Below are 14921 nucleotides of genomic sequence, written 5' to 3'. Positions count from 1 at the left end.
GGGGGCGGCGCTCCCCGCCCCTGTAGGCGAGGCGCGATCGCGCCGGGCCCTGCCCCCGCCCCTCTCCCTCAGCAACCGGTTCCCGCCGGCTGCCTCCGCCTCTCGGCGCCCTCCCGCCCCCGCCCGCTGAAGCCCCGCCCCGCGGGCGGCGCCGCTCCCGCCCCCTCCGCGCAGGCGGCGCCTCCGATTGGGCGAGCGCCACGCTCGTCGCGGCCGGGCGCCGGCGAGGGGCGGGCCCCGCGGCGCTAGTGCAGGAGGCGGCGCCCAGGCTCCCCCCTTGTGCCGCCGCGTCCGCGCCGCGCCAGCCCGCAGAGCCGCCCGCCGCCGCCGCAGCTGTATGCCCCAGCCCCGCTCCGCCGCCGAACCCCCTCCGGCAGCTCCGCGGCCTCCAGCGCCTCCGCGTCCTCCTGCTTCTGCTCCTCCTGCCCCCGGCGGTGGCGCCCGCACCCCGGCTGTATGATCAGGCTACAGTCTTCAATGAGTAACCATATTCCTGTGAGTGCCGCCGCGACGCGACGCCCCCCCGCACACTGGCACGCACCCTGCCCGCGGACCCTCGCCCCGCCGGGCGTGCCGGGCTCGGCGCCTCTCCCTCTCCTCTCCCCCCCCTCCCCGGCCCCTTCCGTCTCCTCCATGTTGTCTCCTTTGTTCTGGCGCCCGGGCGGGCCTCAGGGCAGCCGGGACAGGCTCGCCCTCGCCGCGCCGCCAGGGGATGGGTTGACCTGTCCGCCGGTCCTCATCGCGTTGGAAGCTCGGCGGCGGCGGCTCCCGGTGCGGGCACCGCAGCGCCCCGGCGTTGTGGCAGGCCCGCGGCGCGGCGGGGGCCGGGAGCCCCCTGCCGGGGGGAGGCCGGGGCCGGGCGGCGGCTGCGGGGGACAAGATGGCTCCGCGGCGGGAGCCGGAGGGAAGCGCGGCTCCGACCCGGCGGGAGGAGGAGGCGGCCCCCCGGCGGCTTAACGCGGCGCTCGGCGCGGCCCCCGGCCCGCAGGGCGCTGGGACAAGCCTCGGCTTGTCCGGCCGCGTGGGCGAAGGCGGGGAGGGAGGCGGGGAGGGAGCCATGGCGGCGGGCCCCGCGGCGGCGGGCACGTGCGCGGCGGCCATGAGGGCGGCGGGGCGGCCATGAGGGAGGCCGTGAGGGCGGCGGGGCGGCCGCGCTTTGTCTCGGCCGGGCTGCGGCTGTCGGGACGCGGAGCCTTCATGAGACGAGGCTGGGAGCGGGCTGAACGCCTGGCCGGCTCCTCGGAGGGAAGAGGAGGCTGCAGAGGACCCGGCCAAAGGCACGTTCGAGCGGGTGCTGCCGTAGCAGCCTGCCGCTTCACGGTTACAAGCTCACGAGCGTAATAAAATCCATGAATTTTGCCGGAACCTGTCGTTAAGACCTTTCTTTGTGTTGTTTTCTTCCCCTCCCCTCGTAATCTCTCCGTTGCTTAACTTCCGTGACCGCAGAGCACGCCGTGTGTTAAAGCAGCAACGCCACAAAGCTGGCAGGTGGTGGTACGCCCTCCGCAAGCGAGCAAAACATGATCAAAATCAGGTCGCTATCAGCTGGCAGTAGTAGAAGCACGATCATTCGTGTGCAGCTTTTAGTCTGGTCGCCAGCTGTGTGCACAGCAAATCCCCTGAGCTGACACTGTGTTCAGCGATCGTGGTGTGCCTCGCTCCTGCCGGAGACAACTTCCCAATATGTCTACCTGTGTCTGCGGAGTCGCCAAAGCAGTGACTCAGAAGTACGAACGCTGTCTCCTCGTAACTTCATTAAACTGTCAGATCGAAAAAAACGTGAAGATGACACTTAAATGTCAGCTCTCGTTATTCTACCGATGGAACGGCAGAGTGCTTTGAAATTGTCGTACAGGAGCGGCATTGTTTCAGGGGAAAAATGTGAAAGAATGCAGAAATTGCACAGGGAGGAAATGTGAGAATGAGGAAGAAAAATGAGTGACAGCTGTAGCAGGGGCTAAGGGAGAAGGATATCATTGTCTTAGTGAAATTAAACGTGTCAGTATAGCAGTAAATAAATAAAACTTAATCTTATCTAATAAATCCTATCTTGTGAAACCTTTTTATTATGACAAAGACATGACACGTAATAATGCTGGATCTATCCCAGTGTGTAGGCTGACTGTAAGTGATCACTTCTCTTAAAGATTAACCAGAACTCCCAGATCAGGGTATTACTGAGTTCTAAGCTAGTTGTAGATACTCACCTTATATTTAAAGAAATAAAACTCATTCTATAAGATCAACAAAAAAGGTAACTGTTACGAGTAGATCCCTAACTTCTTACAGCTTCTCTCACAGATGCAGCAGCTTCTTTGAGACTTGTATTACACTTAAAATACAGCAATAACTGTTCTTGCCTGTATATGCTTAAAACATAATGGAGTAAATTTTGAGTAGAATGACAGGAACTATGTAGATTGCTGTTTAAGCAACAGAAGCGTTAAGTCATTTTTGAGTCTGGCCTTCAGGAACTTCAGAAACTTCAGAAACTGGCCTTCAGTCTGGCTTTCAGAAACTCAGAGGATGCATTAGAAAAGGGGTGGAATTGGACTGTCACGTCTTGCTTTCCCCAATAGGGAATTAAGGCGTTTTTTCATGTTCTTTCATGGTGCAAGTAGGAGAACTGGGAATATAGTCACAAGGCCTCAGTTTCATCATCTGTTGAAGTTGCGTTGACTTGTTATACAGGAAGTTTTGAGATAATCTTTTCTTCCCCTGAACTGCATGCTTTAACCACAAGAAATGTCCTTCCTTTGTGGAGCATGTTGTAACAAATTTGTGATAAACCCTTGGCATCTCTTGTTTGTGATAGGCGAGTGTATTTTCTTAGGCTGTGAGTTGCTTTCTCTGAGCCAAAATGGATAGCCCTGTCATTGTGGATATCATAACACAGGTGTTTGTGTACCCCGTAGATGGAAAGTGAATCTTGTCAACAATACCTAATGAAGGTGTGCCATCACCTTATGTAATGGCTCTGCAGTTAGTACCCCTTTCCCTCCCACTTCTTTGCGCCTGCCTTTGTTACCACTTAGGCCTTGCCTAGTAAGAGAAAGTCAGGATACTTACACCAGTGTTTTTCAGTAACTTTTTACCAAGTAGCAAGTTAGAACAATCGTAGGCAGTGTCACATTGTAATGAAGTTCAGTTTTCTAGTTTTTATTCTGTAGTTTCAGTAACAAAGTGTTACTGAAAGCAGCAAGTCTGGATTCAGAGAATGTGATGCCCACCTAGTTGATTCTGGACATAAATGTTCAGTGTAGGAGGAGCAGGTGGGTTGAGCAGCTGAGAGCCATCTTATGCATCTTCTGAAAGTGAAGTGCCATGCAGCCATGTAGACAAGTGCTTCTGTTTGCACACTTCTAAAGGTGCTACCAGGTTTTGAACAAGAATGTCAGTGGCGTGGGATAACCTTACAGGTCTTCCGTTTCCACATAGTGGTACCAATCTCACACATTTTTCATAAGCACTTTTTGCCAGATGTAAATGATTGTTTCAAACAGAATTGACGTTTGAAGCTTCCTGTCAGCAAAGACAAATAATTTAGCTTCCCGTACCAAAGAAGAGTGTGAATTAAAGCTTTTCTTTATGAGATGTCTTCCTCTTGCTTGAATAATTATTCTGTAATTTCTTCCAGCATATGTGATAGATGGAGCAATCATAATTTACATGACTTTGTCCCTTATTGGACAGGATACCTCCTTTTAATAAGAGGTCTTGGCATATTAACCTTCATTTTGTTTTCCAAGTCTTGATGGATCTGAGAGTCTAAATGTAGCATGGCTTTCTGTTACTAATAGAAACTGCTGCTGTCATCACCAAAAATTCTTCAGTGTTAATTTCCTCAAGGATAGCTCACTTTGAAATGGAAAGCCATGTGAAGGAGTACGCAAATTAACAGTACAAACTATTTGTTGGTATAATTCTGTTAAGCTTCTGTATACAACAGCATGCATTTGGGTTTCATTTTTGCAGCCTTATGCTTTTCTATGGTATCCTGATTTTTTGATAAATCACCTACCAAATAATTAACTGCCTGGAACAATATAGTGACTTAAACTGTACTTCCAAGCCTCTTGAAAGTTGCTGAAGTCATTTGAGTTCTCACCAAGCGTGAAGTGGTGTTAATTACTGCAACAGCGTGTTTATAGCTGACTTTTTGTCTTCCAGATCTTTTTGCTGAAGACGGATGAAACCTTGTACTCCAGCTTAATGTCCTAACACAAATAGCATGCCGATATACTTGTCTGTAATTTTAACTTGACTCCTGGAACAGACCTAAACTAGGTTGGCAAAATCTATCTTAGCATAGTACAGACTATTGCAGCATTAAGGAATCAGTCTGCACATGGAGCTTTCCAGCTAACAGTGATGAGAAGAGACGGCATACTCATCAAAGGAAAATGAGAGCTTTGCTCCTTTATAATGTGGCAGCAGCTGTTGCCAAGGCAAACAGTGAGAACGAAATGCATGCTTAGTTAGGTCCTTACTTCTCTGAATTAGTAAGGTGCTGATGTGTCTAATTGCTAACTGCTAAGCCAGTATTAAAGAAATTAATCCATTTGTAGGGGTTAATTGCACAGAGAACTCAAACTTAACGTCGTGTAATGTAGTCCCTTCAACTTTGTATAATTTGAATTGTGAACGCAGTTTCTGGATGTGATTAACAACCTGCTTTGAAAAAGGAGGCGTTGCTGCTTAACAAGTGCTCTGCTGCCTGCCCTCCTCTTTACCCCTGCAATGTGTTTGTCTGCTTTATATTGAGTACTCCCAGGAGCGCACTGAGGGCAGCCAACCCACTAGACTAGATGAAACCCAATGGCTTCTTACTTCCTACCTGCCCCCGTATGGGGTCGTGCTGCCTTGTTTCTGATTCCTCTGTGTTCCTTTCCCTCTAAAATCCTCATCTTGTGGATTGAAAAACCTTTTCTTTACCCTAGTGACCCAGTTCTGTCTCATAATTTTGAGCTCACGTTTATGCTCTGTTATTTCTGTTTCTGACACTCTTCTCTCCCTCATCCTCTACTGGAGAAAATGGACAGCTTGTCTTAGAAGACTTAAAAAGAGATAAACTTGAGATCTGCCAGCACATGAGAAAAGCAGTGTAAGACCTTGTGCAGATGGATCTGCTTAAAGCTGTCCTGTGCCTTTCTGGCGTTCTGCTTCTTAAACTAATTGAAAGTGACTTTAAATAAGCCCTCTTCAGTCCTCAGTTGCTATTTTAGGTGTTCCGTAAGTCTGGTCCTAGAACTCCTTAGTGCACCATCTACCTTTTGCTGGTATGGTTGGTATGTCGATGATGCTTGAAATTCCTCAGGTTCTGCTGGTTACTGTTATTCTGTCGCCCTTTAACTCTTTGAGGGATCCTTCCTGCTCCTTTTTCATGCTTATTTTATTTCAAGATCTCAGGTTACATCACAAATAAATTTGCCAATTACTTGGAGAATTAATCCTCTAGTCTTCATTAAAATGGTGATGATAGTACCTCTGGAACGACAGCAATGCGTGTGTGCAGCCATTTTTGTGCTCTTCCTGCTAACTAATTTGTTATACTGGTTAGCAGCTGTTTTTTTTTTTTTGTCTTGTTTTTAAGCCAGTAAGGTGCATCCTTAAAAGTCGTTAACAAAAAGCTGTCTGAAAATGCGAAAAGGACGGCGGGAGGCATTTGGTGTGCTTTTTGTAAAGGTACTTGGTAACTGTATGGTTCATCTCTGCTACAGTATAAACTGGAATGACTTTTCCCTGTTACAAGAACTTCCTCTCCTCTGGGCTTAGGAATGGAGCAAAGCCATGCCTGCAATATAAAACATTGTTGCAGTTCTTTAAAAGCATAGAGCCCTTGGAGAACTCCTGTGCTGCCAGGAGGCCTCTTAGGAAAACCAGCAATTGTTAGGTCATTTGATCTGTTGTGACTTCTGCTTAATACTCCCCATTGTTATGAATATGCTCGCTGTAGTCTTCCTGGATATGGTTTAGTGTCTGCAGCGGGGTCTTAGTGGGACTCTAAATCCTGGATGGCAACTAGCAAACCTCAGTTATTTGCATGTAGCTTTTTCTTCCTGCCCTTTTCAACAAAGTGTTTTAAGACATTGGCAGTTGTCAGGCTTTACTGTGCAGTTTTCTTTAGGTTCTCATCTTTTGAATTTGCTTTCTTGCGGTTGGGCTGCTTTTCAGCACAGGCTGGTTCTTTCATGGTTATTTGAAAGAAAGTTGAGTGTAGGAGCACTGAAATGCTGTTGCTTATTTTCTCATGTGTGCTTGCTGTGATCATATACATGGATGGATGCATGGAGTTTGTGGTTAAAAAAAAGTCTGAATATTGCTACAGTTTACCTACATTGTATATTTTTCTAGTAAGTAGATTTATGAAGGCAAAGATAGATTTCCCAGCCCACCAAAAATCCCATTTAAAACAGTGAGTCTCTGATAGTAATTCTGTAATATTGCATGCTCAGCTAACCCATTCCCAAAGTATGTTGGATGATATTTTGTTTGGACTTCGAAATGTTTGAATTCCTTCCAGTGTTTGAAGTTGACTGGCCGGCATACTTCATTTTTCCTGAGAAGTTGTAGGGTTGGTGATGTTTCTCATTATACCTAAGAATAATTCGTGAGCATCTGTTTCAGCTTGTATCTATCCTTTTGGGAAACAAAACTTTCTTCTTCCCTTCTGTTCCTAGGTAGAAAGGGCCTTCTGGGTATCATCACCAGCACTGCCACTGTGGCTGGGCACGAAACTAACTCTTGTGCCATAAGGTTCCAGAGTGCATGAAAGCATGTATTCTTGGATCATATTCACAGCAACATCTGCAAATGAATGCATAACTCATGGCAGTTCATCAGCTATCTACTTCCTGATTGTGCATCTTGCAGTGACTTTATATGCAAATTTAATCTTAGGAAAATAGCAGGCTACTGGGCAGGAATAACCTACTCAATAAACTTGCCTTCATATTTTTTTAGTTAGAGTATAACCACTATCTTGATATAGTAATAAAGCAATGGTGCGGAAAGGCAATTAAGTGTAGATAAAAGCTGCTATGTCTTCATCCTTAAGTATGTGAAATGTTCCTTTAGAAGTCTGCGCGCTTTAAGTCTCAAAACGTGTTTCAAAGCTTGTGATATTTTGTTAGGCCACGAAGATTTTGGGGTTTGATTTCAAGGCCGCCTGCATTTCCAAGGTGTTATTTTCTTTTTTTTAACTGGCTATTCTGTATGTGAATTAATGGTTCTTACATGCAAAGTCTGTCCATTGCATTAGCCTTTAAGGCAAGTTATTCTGTCTCTGTGTAGAGAATGGTAGTTTGGTTTAAACAGTAGTTGTCTGAATATTCAGAGTGAATGTTTAAGGAATCTCATGTGTGTCTTTGTGTGGCTGCTTAAGGTCAGTGTAACTTTAGTAGGTGTTGTGATATTTCTTAATTGCAGTAGAAGATATGTACACTGGGAGTTCTTAAAACTTCATATTTTCTTGCTAAGTTAGCACTTTTGAGTTTATACTTGAAAATATTTAAATCTTCAGTATTAAAACTACTCGATATAGCAACTTTGTTTTAATAAATATATTGACTTTCTAGTAAACAGTTTCTTTGTCAAGGAGGGTAACAGGATTTTTATGCAAATCAAATTCTTGGATTTAAAGAATAAACCATGTGAAACTTGGTCTTTCTCCTTTCATTTATTCAGTTTATAATGCTTATTGTCTTAAAAATAACCTTACCTCACATATGCTCATTTCGTTTTTTTCTCCTTTTTCTTTACAGCAGTTCTGTGGTGTTCTTGGTCACACATTTATGGAGTTTCTGAAGGGCAGTGGAGACTACTGCCAGGCACAGCACGACCTCTATGCAGACAAGTGAACTGTAGAAATTCATTACTACTCCACCAAGAAGCCCCCCTAAGAGTGGTTGACCAGGATAAGGAGTATTGAATTGAAATTGGCAGAGCATTTAACAAAAGAATTCAGACCTGGATGGGGTAAACCTCAGTGCACTGCCTTTCTTTTGCCTCAGTATTACTGGATTGAAGAATTGCTGCTTCTTGTTAGGAGGTTCATTTCATTTCCCATTGCTCCCAACTTCATACTTTGAAGCACTGAGAATTTCACGTGGAGTATAGTGAAGTAGACTTCAGTTTCTCTACATCACTTCTGTATTAGATTTTTTTTGAATCCTTTCATAATCTTGTTGCATGTTTAACTAAATTAATATGGCCCGAATGAACCGCCCAGCTCCTGTGGAAATCACCTACAAGAACATGAGATTCCTAATCACACACAATCCAACCAATGCAACCTTAAACAAATTTATAGAGGTAAGGTTGGGCTGGAGTTCTTACTGATGTATTCTTATATATGCCTCAACAGCATGCTATACTAACAATTTCTTCTTGAGTATTTGGTAACTGCAGAGTCCGTATGAAGCAGTAATGAGACTGTTCATATGTTAACTCATTTTAAGTAGCAGTGCCATGCTTCACAGACAAATCTACTTGGGGACTTCGGCATTCACCAAAGCATACTTCTGAAAGTGAAGCACAGAAATAATTGTCTAGTATTTAGTACACTGCTTAGGAGTGTAATCAGGAATGGTCTGTCTGAGTTCTGTAGAACTAGAATCTGCTAGTGATGGGAACCCATGTTCAGATTCATCTAAGCAGTATAACATTTCCTTGTCTTTATTGCAGTACTGGTTATAAAGAGAATAATTCAGTATAGATTGTAGACTAGAAACTTCGGAACAAATAATAGAATCACAATGTGCTTTCGCTGCCTGTTTCCTTTCAGTATTAGTAGATGATGGTTCTAGTGTAGCTTAAGACAATCCTCTTAGGTGCCAGTGTTTACATGACTGAAATTTATGGTAGTAGATTTGTTGTGCATCCTGAGTTGTTGATGCTACTTAAGTGTTTCAGTATATGCTGAAACTTTCCCAGCTAAAACATGTCTTTGCATATATTGCTAGTATCTGAATCTTTCATCTGAACCTTGCAGCTAGCATGTTGGAGGCATAAGGTGTACAGTGAAGTGTATGCTAAAAATGCCTTCCTCCAGAGTTACCTGTGGGTGAGGTTTGAGTTTGTAATGCAATCTTATTAGCAAGATTTAAGGTCTTTCTGTCATACCTATGTTTTATATATGCACTCAGTATGGGCTAATTTACAAGAAACACAGTGAGTTAATACATTTTTTATACTCTCACAGCTAGACGAAGTGTTCACTTCACATGATAGCGTGAACGATGGGTTTTTGCAGGGAAAATGAAGTGTGATTGCACTGTTGTGCAATCCCTCATAAATGAGGGTTAATGGTAAAATGGAAAGTTCATTTTTTTATTCTCAAATTATGAAAACCCATGAACTGGAATGATTTATTGTCCTATGCTCACAATTCTTATCAGTAAGGCGTGTTACATATAAACTGCTAGTTTTAAGTAGTATGTGCAAAGGGGAAGATCTTAGCATCACTTAGAATGCTTTAGTGAAGTATATAGCTAACCAGGAAGCTAACTGTTCCTTTAAAAGGAGTAATCTTTTGAAGCTTACTGCTTATTTCATCAGTATGTATCTGGATCTGACTTAAAACAAAACAAAACAAAAAAAAAACAACAAACACTTCAGATATGTTTGCAGAAGAGCTTACAGGTATCTGGCATTAGTGCACAGTAGTTTTCACTTATTTCAGCTGTGTTCTTCACAGGCTGGCAAGCATTTGTGTTAGTTCATTTACTGAAACTTTTGGAATAAGTTAATAAGCAAACCTGTTGAGAAAATAAGTCAGTTTACTCTTAAAATGGTTCTTTTCACTCCCTAGGAACTTAAGAAATATGGTGTTACCACAGTGGTAAGAGTGTGTGAAGCTACTTATGACACTGCTCCGGTGGAAAAAGAAGGCATTCAGGTTTTGGTAAGTAGTGTAGCAGATGCTTTTTTACACTTAAAGTTTATAGTTGTTAGTCACTGGCTTAATTTACTCTATAAGCATATTCTAACAGTAAAAGCTCCATAGACCTCTACTGTTAGGAGAAACAAAACAGTTTTTGTGCAAATGCCTTTGCTCAATGAAACAGATTGAGAGGAATATACTCCTAATGTTGCTATGCTTATATTTTTATAAAAACATAAATTTGAGTGGTTCCCTTACCTGTCAGCTCTTTTGTCAATTATGCATACTACTTTTTTATGCACAAAACAGTAGGAGTTGCATCTTCTATGTATTTATGCATGTGTCATGTTATATTATAGGACTGGCCCTTTGATGACGGTGCTCCACCATCCAACCAGATCGTTGACGATTGGCTAAACCTCCTTAAAGTTAAATTTCGTGAAGAACCTGGTTGTTGTATTGCTGTACACTGTGTTGCTGGTCTTGGACGGTGGGTAAAGTTTTAAAGATCTGTTGAATTGTCATCCCTGGTCAGACTTCTGAATATTTAGTACAAAAGTTTAGTTGAGGCAAATGTAAAATAGTCACAGATCCAGCATTGGAATGAGCTCACACTCAAGTTAAGTTAAATGACAGCAAACTGTTGTATGTAATATATAGGAATTAAATCAGTCAAAAGATTGTGCTGTTATCACAGCTATTGAATTACTAAATGAAGTAAAAAACTACATTCCTATACCAAGCATATTAATGAGTATCCCACTGATAACTTTTGTCTTGCTACAGTCTTCCTTTTCTGTATGGATTTGTTCTTTATTGATTCTCATCTGTATGTCTTTTTCCATCCCTATTGCAGCAGTATTGCCAGTTTCCTGGTAACGGGGATACTATAGCCATTAGCCCCAAATGAGTGAAGTGTTCTGGCATACCAAGAACAACTTTAACTCACCAGATATTTGGTTGTTTTCCAAAGTCTGGAAGCTCTGTTTCAGTGTCACACTTTTAACTCTGAGCCTCCAAATTTACACAGATGAAGCTAAATACCCTACTAACCCTGCTTCTTCTGTCTGCTGGGACGCTTAAATACGGCTCTAACAGTTCTGAAGACACAATGTTTTTTCTGTTACTTTTTTAGACTACCTAGAAATAATTCTGCTCAAAAGGTAGCTGAAATATTTTAGCCATTGGTTTCAGCATTTCCAATATAAAATAAAATGGAGGTTTCTGGTCTTGGCATGGCTTATCCACTTCTTGCATTATGGCTTCGCATGAGGTGACTGTAGTGCTATATGCCACCAAAACAAGTGATGTATCTGGTTTTCCCCCTCAAAATTTGGTGGTTAACTAGTTGGAAAAAAAAGTTCGTAACTTATCATGTAAGGCTTGTTAAATCCTTGAACATATAAAACCATTTAGTAAGCTTGTTATTAGGTGCGCATACCTTTTGCTGCAATATGGCGTGTTTTTTCTGTCTTGCATGTGGCTCTTTCTTAAAAAAATAAATAAATGGAGCCATACGTTGTTAATCTTTGAGTTAATTTGTGCCAGGCTTTCTTAACTGAAGACAGTATTCTGTCGGATGAAGAACACTTTAGCAAGCAAGGAAATCCTTGGCTTGGGTGGAATAATAACTTACATTTTATTTCTGCTGTCTTCCCATATACCTGAAGTCAGGTGAACAAAACTAAGGTTAACTAAAGCTAATTCTTCCTTTTTTTTTTTTTTAAGGGCAATACATAGCTTGAAAACACGGTATAATTGCCCAGTTATGTAGAAAACCTTTCCATCTTTCTTAGCTTTCTCTTCTGTCCTTTGCATGTCTTTTTTGCTTCTCCAGGGAAGAAGTGAGAGAAGTATAATTCTTTCCTGAGTATGCACTGGTAAATGCTAAATTGAACAATTTTTTTTTTTTACTAGAGCTCCAGTCTTAGTTGCTCTTGCACTGATAGAATGTGGAATGAAGTATGAAGATGCAGTGCAGTTTATAAGACAGTAAGTATGAAACTAACATCTGTTTCCAAGATATAACACACTGACATATCCTTGGGTACTGCAGGGAATTCTAAATTCTTGTTTGTTGATCTTTAAAAAGTTCAGACTTCTCTTATAACAAACATTCTTCATAACAGTCAGTGTTGTAAGACTTGACCAGTGGGATTGGTATTTCCTCATGAGAGGCACAACACCTTTGAAACTTAGGTTCTGTCTACTAGCTGGAGCTAACATTCATTCATTCACATTTGTGGTTCCTTTCTTTATTAGATCAATGTGTCCTAAACAGTTTTTTCCCCATGTTTTTTTCTGGTAGTCTACCTAAGAAGAGTATTTCCTTGTATTTTTTGTGCCTACATGCAAGTTGAATGAGAACAATTTTAGTCTTGATGCACTAACTTTCTAGATGCCCTCTATATTTTAAAGAGGGTTTATTGCAAACTAAAAATAGCAAAATACTTGTACAATTGCTAAGCCTTTAAGGAATTATGTTCAACTTGCACATCTTCAGGCTGGTATATACAAAGTGAGGAATATGAAGCCTGGTACACATTTCAAAGAATAAATGAAAGTGTAGCTCTTTCATAGGCTCTTGGTTTGAGCAGAACCAAGAAAGTTCAACTTATAATACTAAGTATTCTCTTAATATTGTAGTATTCTTAATTATTTTAAGAGATTGAATAACTTTAGCTTGTTTAAGGAGGAGACAGTCTCAGATCTGTTCTCTGTAGCTTTTTTTTGAAGTTTCTTCTAAAGATCTTACGCAAGATCTTTGTCTTGTATATACCAGAGGTGAAAACACTATCTAAAATACTATGTGGTCCAATGAGGTATTTGTGAAAGGAAGCTACCACCCTCTTTCCTGGCACTTAACTTTTAATTACTGTTATTTTCATTACAGTCCTGACTTAATGGTATTTTTTTCAAGTGACCTAAAAATATTTTTCTCCGATGGGTGGTATTATTTCACTGGGCAGTAGTTTAATATTTTAAGATACTTTTTCTTTCATTTAGGAAACGTCGTGGAGCTTTTAACAGCAAGCAACTTCTGTACTTGGAGAAGTACCGCCCCAAGATGCGCCTCCGTTTTAAAGACTCCAATGGTCACCGAAATAACTGTTGCATTCAGTAAAGCCCAACAGCCTATGCTACTACTTTAGGATTAAAGGATGGGAACTAAGAATTAAGCAGACTGCATGCCAAAGACATGGGTCTGATATTTTTTAGTAGTAAAGGAAGCTTCCTTAGGAGTAATTAATAGGCTAAAAGCTTAGTAGAAATGCAACCGTATGTTTAGATGAATACTCAACTGTTTGGAGACCCAGTAAATGTTTTTGCTGTACCCTGAGCTGTCTGAGCTGTCTCCTTGTTTATTAATTACCAGTTCAAATATCCTTTAATCATGCCATTGAGTCTTACCCACCTAGTTTCTACTACTAAAAATTGGGGTACTAAAGTAAATCAATCCGTAGAGAGATTAGGTGCCAAAATACCCAGCATATCAGCTATATGTTTTTCCTTATAAATGAGCATAGTTCTGATGAATTAAGAACTACCAGCTTATCTGGACCTTACTTTTTTTTTCTAGTCATTTCAATATTGAAGAATATGGCCTCTAAGATAGTCTTGCCTGCTTCACTGTATGTTTCGTCTCCCACAATCGCACTAGAATTATCAGGATTTGCACAGTCTGTTTTTTTTTAATACTATGAATTACAGCAACTTTTTCTCCAGTGTCTGTACTTTCTGTTACCTGAACCTCTCCATTTTACAAATCATTACTCTGTGGTTACTCATGTAGAAAATCTTTTAAATTGTACAGAAGCACACAAGTCTTTAATGTCTCCAGACAAAAAGCCTTACAGTAAAATTAATGTTGGCACTTGATGTGCAACTTAACAGAGGGCCTAAAAAGGTTGGGAGGGGCTATTTAATATTTCTAGTAAAATGTTGCCTTTGTCTTGTGCAGGAAGTATAGAATATGCCCTTTACTTTAGTAAATATTTTTTTAAAACGTAGAAATGCTTTGTTATTGTAGCTAAAAATTCTTAATCAGAAAATTTCTGAAAAATCTTGTAGTTTCTTTTACTGTACCTATTGAAAGTTGTTTACCGACTATTGCTTTGTTGAAAGTGTGATTTTTTTTTCTTTTGTTTTTCCCTCCTTGAGTTTCTGCTATGACTTGGGCAGACCTCTGTAATATTTTGTATGCCTTTCAAGCTGCGTAACTTAATATTTGGATACTTGATAATTTGTTTTATTATGTAATTGATAAAATGGTGATGTGTATTAATGTTAGTTCAACCATATATTTATACTGTCTTGGGAATGTGTGGTTATAGTTCTGTGGGAGAAATAATTTTGCCAGTGTTCACCAGCTTGTAAAATCTAGTGCGAGAGCTTAAACATCTAAATAAATACTGAAATGCACTTAAAGTTTGCTGAAACACTCATGACTTTCACTTCTTCTTGTGTAGTTTGTCAGCAATCTTACGGTGCCTAAATTCAGAATCTATCCAGGCACCTGTTTTTTTTAAATCTGGGCCTGAGTGTCCCCTTTGCTGTAATGTTTGCTGTTTGTTTTACTCATAAATAAATGTGGACAAAAATTAATAGTAGAAAGTACGCTATTTCTTTATGGAGCTTACTTTTGATTTCCTTTCCCCAGTACTAAGGTAAGTTACTAACTTAACATTCTTGAAATGATGCAATAAATACAGAGGAGTAATAAAACTAATGCTACTCATAAGTGTTATCTAAGTTTTACAGATATGTGCAGCAAATAATGTGATAGCCTCAGCCTTGACAATGAAATGCTATGTACAAACAGAAGGTATTACAAAAATTATGCAACCTAAAACTTAGGCAATTTCAGGTTTCCATAGTGGTGATTGAACTTCCTGATGGAAGCTGGAAGACTTTATTAGTCAGCTGGGCTGCTGTTCTTACCAGGTATATGTCTGCCCAAAAATTGAAGTTGTGGCTAAATATATCTTACCTTTCTAAAAGGTGAGGTTGAATGCTATGTACAACAGAAGCTTTAATG

At 41.3% G+C, this 14921-nt stretch overlaps 2 protein-coding genes across 2 annotated transcripts; both read left to right on the top strand.

Annotated features, from left to right (window-relative positions):
- The first annotated feature begins 360 nt into the window (after window positions 1-360).
- On the top strand, window positions 361-7961 carry LOC308191584 (uncharacterized protein). Its single transcript, XM_080584127.1, has 2 exons — window positions 361-495; window positions 7764-7961. The coding sequence occupies exons 1-2, from the start codon at window positions 457-459 to the stop codon at window positions 7857-7859; spliced, it is 135 nt and encodes a 44-aa protein (XP_080440253.1). The 5' UTR covers window positions 361-456; the 3' UTR covers window positions 7860-7961.
- Window positions 7962-8172: 211 nt separating this feature from the next.
- Window positions 8173-14488, top strand: PTP4A1 (protein tyrosine phosphatase 4A1). Its single transcript, XM_080584115.1, has 5 exons — window positions 8173-8313; window positions 9812-9904; window positions 10243-10373; window positions 11801-11875; window positions 12890-14488. The coding sequence occupies exons 1-5, from the start codon at window positions 8209-8211 to the stop codon at window positions 13005-13007; spliced, it is 522 nt and encodes a 173-aa protein (XP_080440241.1). The 5' UTR covers window positions 8173-8208; the 3' UTR covers window positions 13008-14488.
- Window positions 14489-14921: the final 433 nt, after the last annotated feature.

The sequence above is a fragment of the Anser brachyrhynchus genome, assembly GCF_964034855.1.
Source record: "Anser brachyrhynchus genome assembly, chromosome: 3".
Classification (NCBI taxonomy): Eukaryota; Metazoa; Chordata; class Aves; order Anseriformes; family Anatidae; genus Anser; species Anser brachyrhynchus.
Note: the sequence above shows the minus strand (reverse complement) of the source record. Positions and strands in the feature narration are given on the sequence as shown.

Coding starts and splice junctions, on each gene's coding strand:
- LOC308191584 (XM_080584127.1), top strand. CDS start 457: ATGATCAGGCTACAGTCTTCAATGAGTAACCATATTCCT. Junction 496..7,763: donor CAATGAGTAACCATATTCCT/GTGAGTGCCGCC, acceptor TTTTCTTTACAG/CAGTTCTGTGGTGTTCTTGG.
- PTP4A1 (XM_080584115.1), top strand. CDS start 8,209: ATGGCCCGAATGAACCGCCCAGCTCCTGTGGAAATCACCTACAAGAAC. Junction 9,905..10,242: donor AAGAAGGCATTCAGGTTTTG/GTAAGTAGTGTA, acceptor GTTATATTATAG/GACTGGCCCTTTGATGACGG. Junction 10,374..11,800: donor TGTGTTGCTGGTCTTGGACG/GTGGGTAAAGTT, acceptor TTTTTTTACTAG/AGCTCCAGTCTTAGTTGCTC.